Source organism: Oncorhynchus mykiss, chromosome 21 (assembly GCF_057628025.1).
Source record: "Oncorhynchus mykiss isolate SJ-2025 chromosome 21, ASM5762802v1, whole genome shotgun sequence".
Taxonomy (NCBI): domain Eukaryota; kingdom Metazoa; phylum Chordata; class Actinopteri; order Salmoniformes; family Salmonidae; genus Oncorhynchus; species Oncorhynchus mykiss.
This window is the reverse complement of record NC_143042.1, coordinates 10,605,894-10,627,187: the sequence shown is the minus strand read 5'-3', so window position 1 is coordinate 10,627,187 and position 21,294 is coordinate 10,605,894. Positions and strand designations below refer to the sequence as shown.

At 41.7% G+C, this 21,294-nt stretch overlaps 2 protein-coding genes across 9 annotated transcripts; one reads left to right on the top strand and one right to left on the bottom strand.

The window, feature by feature from the left end:
- The first annotated feature begins 141 nt into the window (after positions 1-141).
- Positions 142-9,068, top strand: LOC110499938 (uncharacterized). 6 transcript variants are annotated; one of them, XM_021576994.3, is made up of 10 exons: positions 142-346; positions 1,138-1,266; positions 1,586-1,648; positions 3,231-3,323; positions 3,431-3,526; positions 3,769-3,879; positions 4,077-4,197; positions 4,316-4,877; positions 7,356-7,420; positions 7,516-9,068. In XM_021576994.3, the coding sequence occupies exons 1-10, from the start codon at positions 338-340 to the stop codon at positions 8,865-8,867; spliced, it is 2,601 nt and encodes an 866-aa protein (XP_021432669.3). In that variant the 5' UTR covers positions 142-337; the 3' UTR covers positions 8,868-9,068. The 6 variants fall into 6 exon arrangements, with proteins under 6 accessions (XP_021432669.3, XP_090069835.1, XP_090069834.1 ...); XM_021576993.3 differs by having other exon boundaries at positions 170-346; positions 1,064-1,266; XM_090213709.1 differs by lacking the exon at positions 1,586-1,648.
- A 4,036-nt stretch (positions 9,069-13,104) lies between these two features.
- Positions 13,105-21,146, bottom strand: LOC110499937 (uncharacterized). 3 transcript variants are annotated; one of them, XM_021576987.3, is made up of 9 exons: positions 20,985-21,146; positions 19,952-20,154; positions 19,778-19,867; positions 19,462-19,557; positions 18,892-19,002; positions 18,656-18,779; positions 16,914-17,124; positions 15,177-15,226; positions 13,105-15,064 (listed from the first exon to the last, which is right to left on the bottom strand). In XM_021576987.3, the coding sequence occupies exons 1-9, from the start codon at positions 21,040-21,042 to the stop codon at positions 13,950-13,952; spliced, it is 2,058 nt and encodes a 685-aa protein (XP_021432662.3). In that variant the 5' UTR covers positions 21,043-21,146; the 3' UTR covers positions 13,105-13,949. The 3 variants fall into 3 exon arrangements, with proteins under 3 accessions (XP_021432662.3, XP_021432664.3, XP_021432663.3); XM_021576989.3 differs by having other exon boundaries at positions 19,952-20,080; positions 20,985-21,131; XM_021576988.3 differs by having other exon boundaries at positions 20,468-21,097.
- Positions 21,147-21,294: the final 148 nt, after the last annotated feature.

Below are 21,294 nucleotides of genomic sequence, written 5' to 3'. Positions count from 1 at the left end.
TATTTAAATGGTATTCAATTCAATAAACATGTTTATGTTTTTGTTGGTTACTTCCACCACATCAAAAATAAAAAAGAAACAGTTTCATGAATGATGTAAAGTAAGTTACTTCATGATCAGAACACGTGCAGCGAAAAGGACTTTTATTTTGACAATTTTGTGGACGTTCCCACCCGGAAGTAGCTAAATACTCGAGGACACGTTTTTTCTTTCTGTTTTGTTAATGCATTTTAGAACAACATCTAATAATAATACTGCAGTTTTACAGCAGAATGCTGTAAACAGTTTTCAGCATTGATAGAGTCATTTAGCAGACTTATAACACAGCAAAAGATGGATGCTATGGGTATGTAGCTAACAGCCTCCTGTAGGTAGCCTAGTTATATATGGCTTCAAACTTGCCGTGGACATTGTAGCTATTTTAGCACACAGTTTATTTTTATATGAGGGATCTATATGTCTATATGGCCCCAGCTAGCTAGCTTTGCAACCTGGTCTCAGAGCATGTCGTATTGTTCTGTATGTAAATCAACACCTGCCGTTTATTATGATATGTTAAGTTTCGTATGGTATGTAATCATTTGTGGACGTCCATTAGCCATTTTGTATGATATGTTACGAAGTACAATATTACGTATTATATGTTACATATTTTCAAACGTACAATATGTTACGAATTTGCAAGTGTATGATATGTTAAGAATTCTAGCTTGGTGGCTAACGTTAGGGTTAAGTTTAGGAGTTAGGTTAAAGGGTTTGGGGAAAGGTTAGCTAACATACTAAGTAATTGCAAAGTAGCTAAAAAGTAGTAAGTAGTTGAAAAGTTGATAAAATGCTAAAGTTGTCCTTGATGAGATTCGAATTAGCAACCTTTGGTTGATAGACATTCGCAGTTCGGCGCGAGATCACTGTTAGACGATGACTTGTTTCTGCGCATGAGCTTAGCTAGCCAACGTTGCCATGACATCTCCTACAAGCAAGATCAGGGATTTCTATTGGAGAAGCAGTTATCTTTATACTGTACTGTCTTTGATATTACTGTACATCCTTCTCTACACAATAGATTACCCCCTTCCTTTCTCCTCCCTGCGCCTTTTGGTCCCACCTCTACGGCTATTGTCTGCATTTATGTGGCAGGTAGCGCATCAGAGGGCCATCAAGCACTATGGAAAGTTAGAGGAGTTTGTGACAGTGGTTACACAAACTGTCCCAGAACTTATAACTGACAGACAGAGGACATTGCTTCTTCTGGCATTAAGGGCAAGGGTAAGTAAATTCTGAAACGTACCCTGGGTGTAGTAATGTGTTTAACAATGTGTCAGGTGTATGAAGGGCTGTGTCTAGCCCAGATGTGCTCTTAAGGAGCCTACCGTTACTCCTGAAGGTCCAAGGACCTTATGCTATTTTCAGAGGTAGATTGGCTATGACAGCCAAATACTACCATCTAAAGGTGAATCGATTTCAATTGTTACGTGATATGGTTCTAGAAACAAAAAACCCTATACTTTCATATCACATCAAAAATAATTTCATAAATGCAAAAATGTTAACTTACTGTACACTGTTTTAACCGGCTTTATCACAGTTGCAGCAAACAGTATATTTCAGGTTCAACACGATTCTGCCGGCCTTCTTCGGTTACACACAGGTATGCTAGATAGATAATTAGCACAATTGGTCCCTCTGTCTTCCGTAAACATGCGCTGTAACGAGATATGGCCGTGTGGGAACCATAATTATCCCTATAAAGGTGTGTATCAATTAAACCTTTTTTATTATTTCTCACTAATATGAAAGAAGGTCCTTATGTTTCCAAAATCGTACCGCAAGCGATGCGTGTTAATGTTCAGATTGAGCATAGGGGCTCTTAACAAAACTCTGTACAGAAGACACCTTCATCCAATAACTCTTATGTGTAATGTACTAAAAGTTAAATTAATAAAGGTTAAATCAATAAAAAATAATGGAACAGAGTCATGATCAAGGGCTAGGCCGTGTAGACTTGACAGTTAATGCTGTTTTTGTATTCTGATCATGGAAATCCGAACACATCATGCGTCTACACCTACATTTAAATGTGTCCCAATTCCCTTTTCCTGCGCTATATTCAAATGCCAGTATGCATTCTGCAAACGGTGGAATAAGCTAAATATGATAACACAACAACAACTTGATGGCAGTAGTTAACTACTGTAGCTTACTAGCCAGCTAACCTCTGTAGCTAGCCAGCAAGCAAAGTTAAAGGGATTGCAAATAACTCTAGCCAAAACAAGGGCATTATTTTTCAAAATAATGCGACCAAGCTTTCACTTCCTGGCTGATGTCTTGATGTTGCTTCAATATATCTACATAATTTTCCATCCTTATGAGTCCACCTATTTTGTGAAGTGCACCAGTCCCTCCTGCAGCAAAGCACCCCCACTACCCGATACTGCCACCCCCATGCTTCACTGTTGAGATGGTGTTCTTCGGCTTGCAAGCCTCCCAATTTTTCCTCCAAACAGTTATATTTTTGTTTCATCAGACCAGAGGACATTTCTCCAAAAAGTACAATCTTTCTCCATATGTGGAGTTGTTAACCATAGTCTGTTTTTTTTTATGGCGGTTTTGGAGCAATAGCTTTTTCCTTGCTGAGCGGCCTTTCAGGTTATGTCGATATAGGACTTGTTTTACTGTAGAAATAGCACCTGTTTCCTCCAGCACCTTCTTAAGGTCCTTTGCTGCTGTTCTGGGATTGATTTGCACTTTTCACACCAAAGTACATTAATCTCTAGGAGACAGAACGCATCTCCTTCCTGAGCGGTATGACGGCTGCGTGGTCCCATGGAGTTTATACTTGCGCACTATTGTTTGTATAGATATATGTGGTACCTTCAGGCATTTGGAAATTGCTCCCAAGGATGAACCAGACTTGTGGAGGTCTACAATTATTTTTCTGAGGTCTTGGTTTCTTTTGATTTTCCCATGATGTCAAGTAACGAGGCACTTCTGACCCACTGGAATTGTGATACAGTGAGTTATAAGTGAAATAATCTGTAAACAATTTTTTGGAAAAAGTACCTTTGTCATGCACAGAGTAGATGTCTTAACTGACTTGCCAAAATTATAGTTTGTTAACAAGAAATTTGCAGAGTGGTTGAAAAACTAGTTTTAATGACTCCAACCTTAGTGTATGTAAACTTCCTACTTCAAGTGTAGACACGGCCAAGGATACAGTTAATATTTTTCAGGTAACTCTTCAGCTGTTTCAAGGTGAGCATCCAGGAGACCTCAACAAAATTAAGATCCATCTTGACAGATTCTCATCCTGTGGTCTTTCACAGGTGAGTTGGTATGGTTTGTTCTTGCACTTTTCTGTATATAGGGTCAAATATATCACGTTTTCTGGTTGCCCTGCTTTTTGTATCATTGTGTTGGGTTTATGTTACAGAATAATGATGCACAGATGCATGAGTTGGAAGAAAACTTCCTCAAACTCACCAAAAACCTTCTTGAAGACCCAGTCGAGAGGATCCAATTCTTCAAGGTATGGCTTAAATCTTAATTGTGAGTAACAACATTTTGTCACTGAATAGCAGACATTATTAACCAGTTGAATTATCAAAAAAAGTTTATAGTTAATCTCTGACGAATGGTCAGTCTGCCCTTCTGCTATAGCAACATATTATGTTATATGTTAATATTATCTATCCTTGGTTTTGCGGACGTACTTGTCTGTCATACAAATTGTGTGACTCCTTTCACTTGCTCTCTCTATCTCCCTCTCAGGCAGATTTCCCTGTGGTGTATGGCTGTGATTTTGACAGAGCTTTGCAAGCACTTGTTTGTCAGTTCCTCTCCAGACTAGAAGATCTGCTACCAGTGCCAGACCTTAAGCAGGTAGAGAGAAAACCAAGGGAGATGTAAATAGCCCTGATATTCAATGCAGTCTTTATGAGCTCCATTTTGGCTCTATGTTTGTTGTTATATGATCATCTTTAAAATGTTGCATTTAACACATTGAGAGTGATGTTTGAGATGTAAAAGGATTTCTATGCTTTTGTTACACTCTCATTTTCGGTGTACTGTCTTCATAGACTGCATCCTGGCTCAGCGTTGTACCCTCTGCCTCGGATGAGTGTCTGCAGTCTCTTTCTCACACAGAGGACCTGCAATACCTGCTTCAGCACCACACATGCTGTGGAAAGTTAGACAAACGTGATAATCTAAGCTCCTTTATCACAAGAAACACATTGTGACAGGCCACTCACTACATGTTAACTTTTCTGACATACTGACTTTTTACTTTACTGTCCTCTACCCTTGTGTCTGTCAGCATTTCCCTCCTCGGCAGAAGACTGCATCCTCGCTTCACTGTCCCTCCCTACCACAGTGGGAGTGGCATATACCTTAGATGTCTTGCCTAACTTGGAAGGCTCTACCCATGTAAGCAGAGAGATGGAAACTTTGTCAGACAGCAGAGATTCTCAACAGACAGAATCAAGAGCAGGTTTAGATGGAAACCAGAACAGTAAAGAAGACAGAGTGTCTACCATGGGTAGCGATGATGATGAATGCACAGAGAGAGGTGTGGAAGAGGAGAATAAAAACACAAGTGCTGTGGGAAGGGTTATTACCGAAGCAAAGGACCAGAGGAGATGTGAAGGGGCTGTTGGGGACCTGTGTGCTGCTGGAGCACCAGACCTCGCAGCCAACTCTCCAATGGTCACCTCCAGTGTGGCTCAAAAACCCTCAATATTTCCCGCCCAACTTACACTCAAAAGCAAAGGGGACCACAGAGTCAATTCCTCCAAGAGATCTAGAAAGAGCCCAGAAGGGAGGATGGCTGAGTCCAGTGTGAACTCTGATACACCTCTGCTTGAATCCTCACAGGAAACGTAAGAGAAAAGTGTGTTGGAATTGTGCTTGTGAATTAGGTTTTTATTTTATTTATGATTTATTTATTTATATGTATTTCTTTATTTAACCAGGTAGTACAGTTGAGAACAAGTTCTAATTTACAACTGCAACCTGGCCAAGATAAAGCATAGCAGTGTGACAAAAACAACAACACAGAGTTACACATAAACAATCGTACAGTCAATAACACAAAATAAAATAAAAATAGAAAGATCTATATACAATGTGTGCAAATGTAGAAGAGTAGGGAGGTAGGCAATAAATAGGCCATAGAGGCAAAAATAAATACAATTTAGCATTAATACTGGAGTGATAGATGTGCAGATGATGATGTGCAAGTAGAGATACTGGGGAGCAAGAGGGTAAGTAATAATATGGGGATGAGGTAGTCGGGTATGCTATTTACGGATTGGCTGTGTACAGGTACTGTGATCGGTAAGCTGCTCTGACAGCTGATGCTTAAAGTTAGAGAGGGAGGTATAAGACTCCAGCTTCAGAGATATTTGCAATTCGTTCTAATCATTAGCAGCAGAGAACTGGAAGGAAAGGCTGCCAAAGGAAGTGTTGGCGTTGGGGATGACCAGTGCAATATACCTGCTGGAGCTCGTGCTACGGGTGGATGTTGCTATGGTGACCAGTGAGATGAGATAAGGCAGGGTTTTACCTAGCAAAGACTTATAGATAACCTGGAGCCAGTGGGTTTGGCGACTGATATGTAGTGAAGGCCAGCCAACGAGAGCATAGAGGTTGCAGTGGTGGGTAAGAAATGTGGCTTTGGTGATAAAACGGATGGCACTGTGATAGACTACATCCAAGAATGCGGTGATTGACAGAGTCGAAAGCCTTAGCCAGGTCGATGAATACGGCTGCACAGTACTGTCTTTTATCGATGGCGGTTATGATATCGTTTAGAACCTTGAGCGTGGCTGAGGTGCACCCATGACCAGCTCGGAAACTAGATTGCATAGTGGAGAAGGTACGGTGGGATTCGAAATGGTCGGTGATCTGTTTATTAACTTGGCTTTCGAAGATTTTATAAAGGCAGGGCAGGATGGATATAGGTCTATAACAGTTTAGGTCTGTCTCTACCTTTGAAGAGGGGATGACCGCGGCAGCTTTCCAATCTTTGGGGATCTCAGACGATACGAAAGAGGTTGAATAGGCCAGTAATAGGGGTTCCAACCATTTGGGCGGTTGATTTTAGAAAGAGAGGGTCCAGAGGGGGTTGGGCGGGTTGCTGCAAGGGGTGCTGAGGTGTTGGCAGTGTCAGGGGTAGCCAAGTGGAAAGCATGGCCAGCTGTGGAAAGATGCTTATTGAAATGATCGATTATCGTAGATTTATCAGTGGAGACAGTGTTTCCTATCCTCAGTGCAGTGGGCAGCTGGGAGGAGGTGCTCTTTTTCTCCATGGACTTTACAGTGTCCCAAAACTTTTGGGAATTGGTGCTACAGGAACAAATTTCTGTTTGAAAAAGCTAGCCTTAGCTTTCCTAACTGACTGACTATATTGGTTCCTGACTTCTCTGAAGAGTTGCATATCGCGGGGGCTATTCAATGCTAATGCAGAACGCCACAATGTTTTTGTGCTGGTCAAGAGAAGTCAAGTCTGGGGTGAACCAAGGGCTATATCTGTTCTTAGTTATACATTTTCTGAATGGGGCATGCTTATTTAAGATGGAGCGGGAATCACTTTTGACGAGCAACCAGGCATCCTCTACTGACGTGATGAGGTCAATATCCTTCCAGGATACCCGGGCCAGGTCGGTTAAAGGCCTGCTCGCAGAAGTGTTTTAGGGAGCGTTTGACAGTGATGAGGGGTGGTCGTTTGACCGCGGACCCATTACGCACGCAGGCAATGAAGCAGTGATCGCTGAGATCCTCGTTGAAGACAGCAGAGGTGTATTTAGAGGGCAAGTTGGTCAGGATGATCTCTAAGAGGGTGCCCATGGTTACGGATTTTGGGTTGTACCTGTTAGGTTCCTTGTTAATTTTTTTTAGATTGAGGGCATCTAGCTTAGATTGTAGGACGGCCGAGGTTTTAAGCAAGTCCTAGTTTAGGTCACCTAACAGTACGAATTCTGAAGATAGATGGGGGGCAATCAATTCACATATGGTGTCTGGGGCACAGCAGGGGGCTGAGGGGGGTCTATAACAAGCGGAAACGGTGAGAGACTTGTTTCTGAAAAGGTGGATTTTTAAAAGAAGAAGCTTGAATTGTTTGGGCACAGACCTGGATAGTATGACAGAACTCTGCAGGCTAACTCTGCAGTAGATTGCAACTCCACCCCCTTTGGCAGTTCTATCTTGTTGGAAAATGTTATAGTTAGGTTTGTTTGACATACACCATCAACACCATGCATCTTTACATTTGAATCCATTATATTAAACTACTGTTATCTAATACTGTGGTGCATTAGTATTTAACTGAACATGCGCTGTGGATCCTCCCCTAACAGGACTGGTGCTGAAGAATCAAGACCATTTTCTCCAGACCATGATGACACAGAAGAGGAAAACAACGGTACGACTTTTGAAACTTACTTGTAAACGGGGCCCCAAGGAATCCATAGTTGTGCAAAGACAATGGCATTTATTTTATTGCGTTATTCTCCACAGAACCTGCTTCAGGGGAGTCTTCTCGGCTGTCTAGCTGCGCTCAACCACCACCTAGTGACGTATCGCCATCCTCGGAGACCCTTTCCAAAGCATTGTCCACTGCACGGCGTATTGCCAACAAGTGCTCCCAGTGTGGAAGGTGTTTTATCTATCCATCTCAACTGGTTCAGCATCAGCGAATTCACACTGGAGATCGACCCTACAAATGCACCCAGTGCGGAAAGACTTTCAGTAATTCAACTGGGCTTTCAAAACACCACCAAAAACACTGTCTAGACGCGACCTTCGATTGCCCCAAGTGCGGAGAGAGTTTCAGATCTCTCCGCGAGCGGTTCAAACACCTATCTACTCACAAGTCCCTCAAATGTCTGTTGTGTGGAAAGAGTTGCCAGACGACTTCTGATTTGCGAAAGCACCAGCAAACACATAGTGTGACGCCGTCGTTCAACTGCTCTCTCTGTGAAAAACGTTTCAAGTTCCTGTCGAGCCTAACCAGGCACAACAGGACCCATTCAGTGGAGGGGGGGTACGCTTGTTCCAAGTGTGGGAAAACATTTGGATCTTTAAGTGAACGGCTCCAACATAAGAGGACACATAGGGCACAGCTCAACTGTACGGATTGCGGACGGAGTTGCAGTTCCCGCTCCGAACTAAAGAGTCACCAGCAAACTCACTCTCGTGAACCTCTCTTCAACTGTCGACACTGTGAAGACAAATTCTTTGGGTCAGTAGAGCTGAAGATCCACCAAAAAACTCATGCAGTGGACAAACCCCATCAGTGTGATGCGTGTGGAAAGTGCTTTGGTGCCTTAGCCACCCTTGTACTCCACCAACGGACGCACACGGGGGAGAAACCCCACACATGTCCTCGTTGTAATAAGCAGTATATCTCCAAAAGTCAGCTGACGTCACACATGCGGACTCACACGGGCGAGCGTCCATACAGCTGCTCTTACTGTGGGAAATGTTTCTCGCAGTTAGCTAATCTTACTGTGCACACAAGGATTCACACGGGGGAGAGACCTCACATCTGCTCTCGGTGCAAGAAAGGGTTTTGCTCAGTCGGTGACCTGCAGAAGCATGAGCGCTCTCACACCAAAGAGAAACCTTACAGGTGCACAGTTTGTGGAAAGGCCTTCACAGTGTCAAGTCATTTGACGGTTCACATACGCAGTCACACAGGAGAGCGCCCCTACACCTGCCCTGAGTGTGGAAAGAGTTTTGCGCAGAGCTCTGTCTTAACTAAACATCAATTCACCCATACAGGAGAGAGGCCATACCCATGCCATCACTGTGTAAAAAGTTACACCCGTCTCACACACTTGAAGAGACACCTACAAACACACACTTGAGAGAGTCCGGTGTGTTTTCCTGTTTTGGTTTCTTTCTGAAAAACGTTACCATGGATTGCTGTTTCACTGTCTGTCAATGTGTTATGCTGAATAACGTCAATGTATAACTGAAAACCATGCTCACCATGCCTTTTTGTGAAACTGTAGTTTGTGTACATTACTGCCAACATGTATGGAAAATAAACATTTCAAAATATAAAATAACCTCTTTCAAGTTACAGTATGTGTCATATAAATGAGCCATTTTATGATACTTTCTAGCTTGGGCCTGCTTCTCTCTGGATGTTTGGGCCTGCTTCTCCCTGGAAGTTTGTGGTTTGAGTCAGTTTATTTTGAATGTAACAAATGTCAGCATAAAAACCAATACAAAAACTGAGAAGACAATATTTGAACTTTGAAATACAACTATTTTTTTTCTTCTATGCAAATGAAAGCTGTTACAGTAGGCTTAATTTATTATATTCTACCTTACCTATTCTATATGTAATAAGCATTTGGCTTAATTAAAAACAATACACAGAAACAGGTGTGTACGTAAATGTAAATATTGTTTTTTTTATTAAACTTTTATTTATTACCGTTTATAGATTATAATTGCAACACAAACTGCTACAAATGTCATCTACATTTCCACATGGAGGTAGTAGGTATTTGAGCAATTACGTGTTTTCTATTGTTAAACGTAAACTTGTATGCAGGTGTGTGAGGTGTAATTATGGCTTATGGTCATGTGCCTGCAGGGCCACTTTCAGTTGCCAAACTTTGCAGCGTGCAGGTTTCTTCTTTATTCTCATTTTATTCAACTGTTACCATGCACCTGCAAAAATGTTAGCTCAGATGTGCGAGTGCCTTTTGAATTTAAAAACTTTGCGTATAGAAATAGAGCCGACATGATTCCTTGTCAGAGCAGCATGTTTGTTTTACATTACATATTTATATCTGAACGTTCCAAAACTAACTTGTGACCTACTGAACGTGCCCCCTAGTGTGTGAGGTAACTATGTCATGGTGACTGGCCTATGCTCATATATGGAGTTCCTGCTGCAAAGGCTGAGATGACACAGACAGCCCAATTCTGATACGTTTTCCTCTAACTGGTATTTTGACCAATCCGATCAGCTCTGAAAAAGATCTGATGTGATTGGTCAAAAGACCAGTTAGTGGAAAAAATATCAGAATTGGCTACTTGTGTAAATGCAGCCAAATATTAATTTCAAATCAAATATAACGTGTAGACCTTACAGTGAAATGCTCACTTATGAGCCCCTAAACAACAATGCAGTAAAAAATAAGTATGGATAATAATAACAAATAAAATGAACAAGTAATTAAAGAGCAGTAGTAAAATAACAATAGTGAGAATATATACAGGGGGGTACCGGTACAGAGTCAATGTGCGGGAGCACCAGTTAATTGAGGTAATATATACATTTTTAAAAACCTTTTATTTAACTAGGCAAGTCAGTTAAGAACAAATTCTTATTTTCAATGACGGCCAAGGAACAGTGGGTTAACTGCCTGTTCAGGGGCAGAACGACAGATTTGTACCTTGTCAGCTCAGGGATTTGAACTTGAACTTTCGGTTACTAGGCCAACGCTCTAACCCCTAGGCTACCCTGCCGCCCCTGTGGGTAGAGTTAAAGTGACTATGCATAGATGATAAAAGAGTAGCTGCGGTGTAAAAGAGAGGGAAGGGGGGGAGGGCAATGCAAATAGTCTGGGTAGCCATTTAATTAGGTGTTCAGGAGTCTTATGGCTTGGGGGTAGAATCTGTTAAGAAGCCTCTTGGGGCAGTATGGATAGAAGTAGTTTAGCTCGTCTGGTAGGCTTGTGTTACTGGGCAGCTGCACTACTTTGTGGCTCCATAGCTCCTTACACCATTAACTAGTGGCTCCATAGCTTCCTACTCCACTACCTAGTGGCTTCCTACTCCACTACCTAGTGGCACCTGTGGATCTGTTGGGGCGGTATGCAAATTAGAGTGGGTCTATTGTTTCTGGGATAATTGTGTTGATGTGAGCAATGACAAGCCTTTGAAAGCACTTCATGGCATGAGTGCTACGGGTCTGTAGTCATTTAGGCAGGTTACCTTAAGTGTTCTTGGGCACAGGCACTATGGTGTTGTGCACATGGTCCTGCCAGTCCATGGTGAGTAATTGCTGTCCTGATGTCCTGATGTCCAGAAGTTATTTTCAGTCATAAGAGACGGTAGCGGCAACATTATGTACACAATAAGTAAAAAAATAAGTTACAAAAAACGTAAATAAACGAACAAAAAACACAATCGGTTGGGGACATGTCAAATTTCTATGCCTTATTATTAAAATGCCTGCCAAACGGCCACATTCCCCATTGACTGTGGATTGAAAATGTCTGATTGCTTGGGAATGTCCTCCCAAGCCCACTTTATTATGTTTGATTGAGATATCTAGAAAATATTGTTTATGTAGGCTCTGATGATATCTGATTGGATTTTAGTTATTTTGTTTGTGGGTCATTACCAGTATGTCAGCCCTGGGCCCAGTTTTAAAAAAATCTATATGGATTTCATAGAAATATAATGAATAGAACGGGGGGGTCCCCATTCAAGTCAATGATTAGTCCCTTCTATTCATTATATTTCTATGCATTTCAACCTATCCGATAGAATAGATAACGTTTGAAAAACTGGGTTCTGTTGATTCAGAACTATAATTGTTAGTGAAAACAGTAGATTTGATATAATACACTACCAACTCTTACAGTGCAACTGCAAAGGTATTCAAGTCTGCAAGTTTTTATTTTTATCACATGACCTGGTAAGCTTTCTGAAGGTTAGAAAATGCCCCCACCACTTTGTGTATATTGTTTCATTTGCAGAAATCACTTCAATGAGAAGGTTAGCAAGATTGACACACAGCGAAGAACGTCAGGAATAACAAATGACAAACATTCTGTAGCAGAGTATCTCATACCTTTACCTTTCTGGGTGTTCAATACAATCACCAGCATTACTTTAGCATCGTGAAGAAGAATTGTATTTATTTTATCCACACAGAAGATATCACCCTTCTAGGAAACTGGTCCTGAGGTCCATAGTGTCAGGTCTGGATGAGACACTACCCCCCAGCTGGAGGACTCAGTCCCAACTTGAAGCTCATCTGCATGTAATGTAGTGGTAAAACAAATAGATGGGTAAACCTTGATCGCCGGTCACGGTGAAAAAAGTAACACAACCTATAATTTTAATGACTTTTTCCTCAAAGGTGGGTAAACTGTCAAAAAAAACACTTCCGCTGTAGTAAACAACTTGGAAAACCCTGTGAAACCTGTATGTCTGCATTACACAGGCAGACAAATTAATAATGTTTTCACTAATGAGTATTTTGACCAATCAGATCAGCTCTGAAAAAGATTGGTGATCGGTCAAAAGACCAATTAGTGGAAAAAAGATCAGAATTGGGCTGCCTGTGTCTACACAGCCTATGTGAACTGTGCTGATGGAATCATGTTTCTGGATAAAGATATCTGTTTCAGCTCATGTTTTACCCACTGCAAAGTGAGAACATGTTACTGATAGAAGCAAAACGAACATAGTGTCTTAATAGGGCTTTGGGCCTTCCAGCACAGCTTCAATGCCCCTTGCCATAGATTCTACAAGTGTCTGGAACTCTATTGGAAGAATGTGCCACCATTCTTGCCCAAGAAATTCCACAATTTGGGTTTTTGTTGCTGGTGGTGATAAACCCTGTCTCAGTGTTCAATTGTGTTGATATCTGGTGAGACACACCCTTTAAACCCCCTATGCTTCTTTGAAACCCTTGTTTCAAAGTCACAGATCTCTTCTAGCCATTGTAGCCAAAATAATGGGCAACTGGGAATTTTTATACATGACGCAAAGCATGATGGGATGTGAATTGCTTAATTAATTCGGGAACCACACCTGTGTGGGAGCAACAGCTTTCAATTGACTTTGTATCCCTCATTTACTCAAGTGTTTCCTGTATGTTGGCAGTTACCCGTCCTTCTGAGCTTTGGCTTGTTTGATTGCACGAGGCCCAGTCGGGGGCCCTCTGGTCCACCCAGGACATCTAGGGCAGTCGCGTCCCAGTTCTGAACAGTCATCTGTACGATAACCCTGTAAGCCAGTGCCAGATGGGAGCACACCAGCATGTAATGATTCTGAAAATGCTTGACTCAATCATTCATCTACTTTAATGTTTTGGAATGACACAACGTTTACACAAAGGCTAAACGGTTGGCATTTTTAGATGGATATGTTTATTGATATATTAATGCATAACTAAATTACAGAAGAGTAGATTCTGGCGATTATACTGCATTCAACAGAACACTAAATCACTATATCACCATGGAAATAAATCCAGGTGCTGAACATTTAAACACTTTCACCAAAACTCCATATAACATTACGTAAACAAACAGATGGAACAGCCTCAACCAGTGGCTTATGTACATATTTGCATCCTCAACTATTTTGCAGAGTGATTTTTAAAAAGGGCAAGTTTACTATTTAACAACTTATTGTTAGATGGTTCATCACCTTGAAAGTAGTCTATGGGCCAGGAAAACCTGTAATCTATGGTTCAGTTTTCTTTAAGCAGCCACTACAAACTTAAGCTAATTTTAAACACCTATAACTATAAATCAAAGGGAGTGATAGGGTCAATTATGCAATTGTTCTCAATGTAATAGCCAAATCAACTGAGATAAATCCAATATTTGGTTTTACATTAGCAAAAGGTAATGTTTTTTTTTTTTTTTTTTACATTTCATGGATGCCCCATATCACTTCCATTGATTATCAGCTAGTGGAGGCTCACGTTAGCTTGTTAGTTTGTAGTGTCCGTTTAAAGAAACCTGAAGCACAGATTAGTGTCTCCTGGCCCATAGACTACTTAAAGGATGAGGAATCCTCAAGCTGAAAATGACTGAACTTCCCCTTCAACTGGGAAACAAGGCTTTAAAGTGTTGAGGATATGATAAATTAGTTTGGTACTGGGTGTACTTCCTGCATCTCCACTAATGCCACTATTACAAAAGCTCTACAAAAAAAACAACAATGTAAATACACTAAATTTTTCAATGATTTTTCTTCATGTGATAGTTCAGGTGTGAACTGCGTTTGTAAGTATTCGGGCAACGAAGACATGAATATGGCCTCTCCCCTGAATGAACTAGCAAATGTTTTTTTAAGCAAGTTCTCCGGATAAAACCCCTCCCACATTCATTACAAGTGTAGGGACGCTCTCCCCTATGCCCACGCATGTGGACCACTAAATGGCTCGACTTAAAAAAACGCTTGTCACACTCTTTGCATTGGTAAGGTCTCTCCCCAGTGTGAAAGCGCTGGTGTACCTGCAGATCCCCTCCTGATGGAAACGCCTTCCCACACACAGAGCACATGTAGGGTCTCTCCCCTGTGTGGAGCCTTATGTGCACAGTGAGATTACCTTTCTGAGTGAAACATTTCCCACAGTAGGAGCAGGAAAAGGGACGATAATTCATATGAGTGCGCATGTGATCCTTGAGGCGACGGTTTGTTACGAAGGACTTTCCACATTGGTGGCAATGGTGAGTTCTCGGAAGCTGCAATCCTTTCTTCTTTGGAAGGTGCGACGATGGCCTCAGATCCGACCTCTTGTGGGCTTCCACGTGGTGCACTAGACTGGGCAAGTTGCTGAAGGTAATTCCACATTTGTGACAGTCAAGCGTTTGGACGACACTGTGACTTTTTTCGTGGGTGTCCAGTTGATTCGATTCGGGAAAGCTTCTTGCACAGTGACGACACTGGAATGGATATTGTGGTGATGTCTTAAAACTCTTCCCGCTCTGTGGACAGATGGACATGGCTTCGTTGTGTGGACACTGGTGTCTCAATTTCTCACGCAGAGAACCAAACTCTCTCCAGCACTTGGAACAGCTAAAGGCAGTGCCCACACATTGCATCCTCTTATGGTTTGACAGACTTGTAAAGAATTTGAATCTATTCCCGCAGTTGGAGCACTTGTATGGATTATCCCCACAGTGAATTTGCTGGTGTTGGACAAGTTGAGACTGATAATTAAAGCACTTCCCACACTGAGGACACTGGTGGAAAATGTTCATGTGTGATGAACTGGAAGTAGATGGGGCACACTCATTTGAAGCTGAAGAAAGGGGAGTCAACACCTGAAACGACACCCCTGCAACTGGGTCTGTGGAAAAATGAATAAAAACATTGACGTTTCCCCTTCCATTGCCCGACAATGGTCAACTGCGGCTTTCCAAAGGGTAAATGCACTTGACTAAAAGTTTGTGAGGTCTCACCTGTATCACCACCTTGCATGACACCGGTAGGAGAAAGACCAGAACCAGCCCTGTGAAAGGCACAAAACAGACATGCAAATTGATGACCATTAATTACTAAGTCAAGTGGTAAAGTTGTTTGATGCACTGTTTAAAACAACAAAAATGTATAAATTAATTCTCACATACAGGGTCTCAGAATATTCACACCACTTGACTTATTCTACATTTTGTTGTTACAGCCTGAATTTAAAATGGATTAAATAAAAAAATATTGTCGCCCATCTACACACAATACCCCATAATGACAAAGTGAAAACATGTTTTTCGAAATGTTTGCAAATGTATTAAATGATATACAGAAATAATTCATTTACATAAGTATTCACACCCCTGAGTCAATACTTTGTAGAAGCACCTTTAGCAGCAATTACAGCTGTAAGTCAAAACTGTAACTCGGCCACTCCGGAACATTCACGGTCTTCTTGGTAAGCAACTTCAGTGTGGATTTTGTCTTGTGTTTTAGGTTATTGTCCTGCATCTCCAAGTGTCTGGTGGAAAACAGACTGAACCTGGTTTTCCTCTAGAATGTTGCCTGTGCTTAGCTCCATTCTGTTTACTTTTTATCTTGAAAAACTCCCCAGTCCCCAATGATTACAAGCATACCTATAACATGATGCAGCTAACAGTATGCTTGAAAATATGGAGAGTGGTACTGAGTAAGTATTATTTTAGTGCCTTGTATTTTAATTGTTTATTTAACTAGGCAAGTCAGTAAAGAACAAATTCTCATTTACAATGACGGCCTACTTGTAAAGCACGCCTGGCCAAACCCTTCCCTAACCCGGATGACGCTGGGCCAATTGTGCGCCGCCCTATGGGACTCCCCCGATCAAGGCCGATTGTGATACAGCCGGGGATCGAACCCGGGTCTCTAGTGACGCCTCTAGCACTGCGATGCATTGCCTTAGGCAGCTGCGCCATTCGGTAGGCCAAGCATAATGCATGTTTTGGAATATTTGTTATTCTGTACAGGCTTCCTTCTTTTCACTCTGTCAATCAGGTTAGTATTGTAGAGTAACTACAATGTTGTTGTCCAGCCTCAGTTTTCTCCTATCACAGCCATTAAACTCTGCAACTGTTTTATATTCACTATATATTCACCATTGGCAGTTTTCTTCCTCTCCAGCAACTGAGTAGACACCAGTATCTTTGTACTGACTGGGTGTATTGATACACGATCCAAAGTATAATTAGTAACTTCACCATGCTCAAAGGGCTATTCAATGTCTGCTTTTAAACATTTATTTGGACCCATCTACCAATAGTTGCCTTTCTTTGCGAAGCATTAGAAAACCTCCCTGGTCTTGGTGGTTGAATCTGTGTTTGAAATTAACTGAGGAACCTAACAAATAATTGTAAGTGTGGGGTACAGAGATGAGGTCGTCATTGAAAAATAATGTTCAACACTTATTGCACTCAGAGTGAGTCCATGCAACTTCTTATGTGACTTGTTAAGCAAATAGTTACTCCTGAACTTATTTAGGCTTACCATAACAAAAGGGGTTAAATACTTAATGACTCAAGATATTTCAGCTTTTCATTTGTAAAAATGTCTAAAAACATAATTTAACATTGTGGGGTATTGTGTGTAGGCCACAGACAAAACATCTTAATTTAATCAATTTTAAATTCAGGCTGTAACATCTACATTTGGAAAAAGTCAAGGGGTGTGAATACTTTCTGAAGGCACTGTACCTTTTCTGTGCTGACTCGTCCTCTACATCTATGTCATCTTCATTCGCTTCATCACAGGTTTCATCGCAGCCTATAATATCTCTTGTGCTCCCCATTGCCACTAAATGTGCTGTTCTCATAGCCACACCAGTGTCCAGATTGGTACGGTTTAACTGGTCAGGGAAGGCATCGGATTCAATATCTGATTCCTGAGGAATGTCAGAGGAAGAAACTGCACAGACAAAAACAAATAAGTTTAAAACAAATTAAATATCTGCCAGGCTGTTCTGAATACTTCTCATATCCCTAATTTACATTTTAATCTGTCAAATTGTTTATTATTTGGCTAATCCATTCAAAATGAACAAGAAAGGTAAGGAACATGGTGAGTGGAAGTTCCTGCACATAAATCAGATAATTTTTTTATGGAATCCATGTGAGAGATGCCGACTCGGTCTCGACCTTTAAGTCTTTATTGAAGACTCATCTCTTCAGTAGGTCCTATGATTGAGTATAGTCTGGCCCAGGAGTGTGAAGGTGAGTGGAAAGGCACTGGAGCAACGAACCGCCCTTGCTGTCTCTGCCTGGCCGGTTCCCCTCTCTCCACTGGGATTCTCTGCCTCTAACCCTATTACAGGGGCTGTGTCACTGGCTTACTGGTGCTCTTCCATGCCGTCCCTAGGAGGGGTGCGTCACTTGAGTGGGTTGAGTCACTGACATGATCTTCCTGTCCGGGTTGGCGACCCCCCTTGGGTTTGTGCTGTGGGGGAAATCTTTGTGGGCTATACCCGGCCTTGACTCAGGACGGTAAGTTGGTGGTTGAAGGTATCCCTCTAGTGGTGTGGGGGCTGTGCTTTGGCAAAGTGGGTGGGGTTATATCCTGCCTGTTTGGCCCTGTCCGGGGGTATTGTCAGTGTCTCCCGACCCCTCCTGTCTCAGCCTCCAGTATTTATGCTGCAATAGTTTGTGTCGGGCTAGGGTCAGTCTGTTATATCTGGAGTATTTCTAAGGTCTTATCCGGTGTCCTGTGTGAATTTAAGTATGCTCTCTCTAATTCTCTCTCTTTCTTTCTTTCTTTCTTTCTTTCTTTCTTTCTTTCTTTCTTTCTCTCTGAGGACCTGAGTCCTAGGACAACCTGGCCTGATTACTCCTTGCTGTCCCCAGTCCATCTGGTCGTGCTGCTGCTTCAGTTTCAACTGTTCTGCCTGCGGCTATGGAACCCTGACCTGTTCACCGGACGTGCTACCTGTAGCAGACCTGCTGTTTTCAACTCTCTAGAGACAGCAGGAGTGGTAGAGATACTCCTAATGATTGGCTATGAAAAGCCACCTGACATATACTCCTGGGGTGCTGACCTGTTGCACCCTCTACAACCACTGCGATTATTATTATTTGACCCTGCTGGTCATCTATGAACATTTGAACAACTTGGCCATGTTCTGCTATAATCTCCAACCGGCATAGCCAGAAGAGGACTGGCCACCCCTCATAGCCTGGTTCCTCTCTAGGCTTCTTCCTAGGTTCCGGCCTTTCTAGGGAGTTTTTTGTAGCCACCGTGCTTCTACACCTGCATTGCTTGCTGTTTGGGGTTTTAGGCTTTATGTACAGCACTTTGTGACATCAGCTGATGTAAGAAGGGCTTTATAAATACATTTGATTGATTGATTGATCCTCAGATGCAGTTGTTACATCAATAAACCTTATCTAACCATGTGGCGCTAAAATGATTTGGATAAAAAAAATATAATTTTCTATGAACTTACTGTTTGTGTACAATGTTCTGCATTGTTTGTAATTCTGGAGCAGAAACTGGAGATCTTCTGAGTGAGAGAAAGACTGCAGGCATTCATCCAGGCCAGAGGAGCCGGCACTCAGCAACAATGCAGTCTAGGGAAAAGAGGGACACAAATAAAAATGCCAAAATAGATTCCAGGCCAACTACAGTTATTCATTTGAATGCTGTTGTCTCAAGACTGTCTTACGAAAGTGATTTCTGCACCTGCTTAAAGTCTGGTAGTGTAAGCAGCTCTTCCAACCTAGTGAGGAAGTCACAGACCAGTTCCTGAAGCGCTTTGTCAAAATCAGGTCTGAATTCCTCAAGGAACACCACCTGGAAAGATGGAGAGCCAGTGAGATAATGCAAAAGGAAAACAGTTAGCCTACTTAATGATTGGTTGGGAGACCCTGCATAATCCTACTTTGGGTGCCAAGTCTTTTTCTTCTCTCTTGCCAGAGTCTACTAGTTATGACTTATCATACAACAAAATGCAATTTTTCAAGGACATTATTACTAGGTTCTCTCTGGCTGTACCATCGATCCAGTCAAGACATATGGCAAAGACTGCCGTTCCAAACTGCCTCAACTATCTGAAGCTGACTAGACACCATTCACTTTCCATTTGGATTATTTGCTGTGCCGGTTTGTTTTGCTTTTGAAGCGTTTTGAGATTCCATTTTGTAATGAGAAGCGCTATATAAGCAAAATACATTTTTATTAGGTTGAGTCAGGCTAAAGAAAATGTTAAACTAAAACAGGTTCAAGACAAGCTTGACATGAACAGCTACTTACTTGAACGAAGTGTTCACGCTCAACTGGGTCTGTAATCAAGCTTTGGGTGAGCTTGGCGAAGTTAGCTTCAGGTGATTCCATGCCTGCATCATAGGACTGTAAAACAATGTGGAAAACACACTGAAACCGGACGGTCATTTTTAGACTTGGTGTTAAAGGGGGGTGACAAATGGAACACAACTGTCCATACCAACTAACTTAAGCTCTTGATTTTAATGTGGCTGAATTATCAGGGTGTTAATTCTCATTTAAGTGTCCAGCAGGGGGAAAAAAAGTTCAAATCCTGACATTGTACTATGACATTTGATTTACCAACCTGAACCTGTGCAAGTTGAGAAGACTTTATAGAATAAAGGAGGGTTTGGAGGCTGACAGGGTGTTCAGCAGAAAATCGCCCCAAAGTTACCTGGAAGAAAAGTGGTGATGGAGTCTGATACTTTGCATAAAACTATAGTGATCCTGTATGAAAGATTAGAAAGAATTGTCTTACCCTTGCTCTCAGCCCCAAAATAAGGAGGGTCCTCTGTCTGTCAGTCATAAGTTCTGGGACAGTTTGTGTTACCACGGTCACAAACTCCTCTAATTTTCCATAGTGCTTAATGGCCCTCTGTTGTGATACCTGCCACATAAATGCAGACATCAGTCGTAGAGGTGGGACCAAAAGGCGCAGGGAGGAGAGAGGGATGGGGGAATCTATAATGTGAAAAGCACAGTGTGTTACTGTTAGATGGCTAGTTAAATCAATTACGTGTAGCTATGCACATCTTAGCTACCGTTATGTCATAATAACATTGTCATAACAAATTTCATAACAATCCCAGCAGACAATAGCTTGCGCCGAATGTGCATGTGGACACTCAATAATATAATAATAGCTGGCTAGCTAGTCAATAACATATTGTAAACTTGGTGGATGGAACCCTGAATGCTGATTGGCTGACAGCCGTGGTATATCAGACCGTATACCACAGTATTACAAAATATGTATTTTTAATGCTCTAATTACCTTGGAAACCAGCTTATAATTGCAATAAGACACCTCAGGGGTTTTGTGGTATATTGCCAATATACAATGACTAAGGGCTGTATCCAGGCACTCCGCGTTGCGTCGTGTAAACAGCCCTTAGCCGTAGTATATTGGCCATATACCACAACCTTTCGGTCTTATTGCTTCATAAAAATATCGAAAGGCACAGCTAGCTAACGTTAGATATACAAGAGGTTTTGCTAGAAACGGCACAATAGCTAGCTAGATATCCAGCTACTTCCTTGACGTCCGAGTCGTTTTCACTAGACACCAAGTGCTAGAAAACTGACCGAAACGTGGAGCGACGACCCGAATTTGTCCAATTAGAAACGCTCGTTTACATGTTCCGTTGCAAAACGTTTAGCTACGGTTTGTTCTTATACGACCCTGGTCATAGCTAGCTAGCGACCTGGCCCACCTAGGTTAGAAAGCTAGCTAGCAAACACACAATATTGTTTTCTAATCTTGCAAGTTACCACCAATACCGTATACATACCCATTATGGCCCATGTGCCAATCAATATCTTAGCTACCTTAGCTAGTGAGCGCCGCATGAGACAGTAGAAAGTAAATCTAGCTAGCTAATGTTACCACCATAAAAGAGGATGTGAAACCTTTGCCACCAAGTACTATTTTAACGCCAGTGTCCAAAAAGTCTTCAAAATAAAAGTCATCAATTATGCTAAATGTGTAATATTTAACCATCAAGCTATTCAATATATGTATTAATGAACTTGATTATTGCCAATACAATCTGCATTTTAGTTATTACTAACTATATTTACATGTAACCATTAACTTCATCA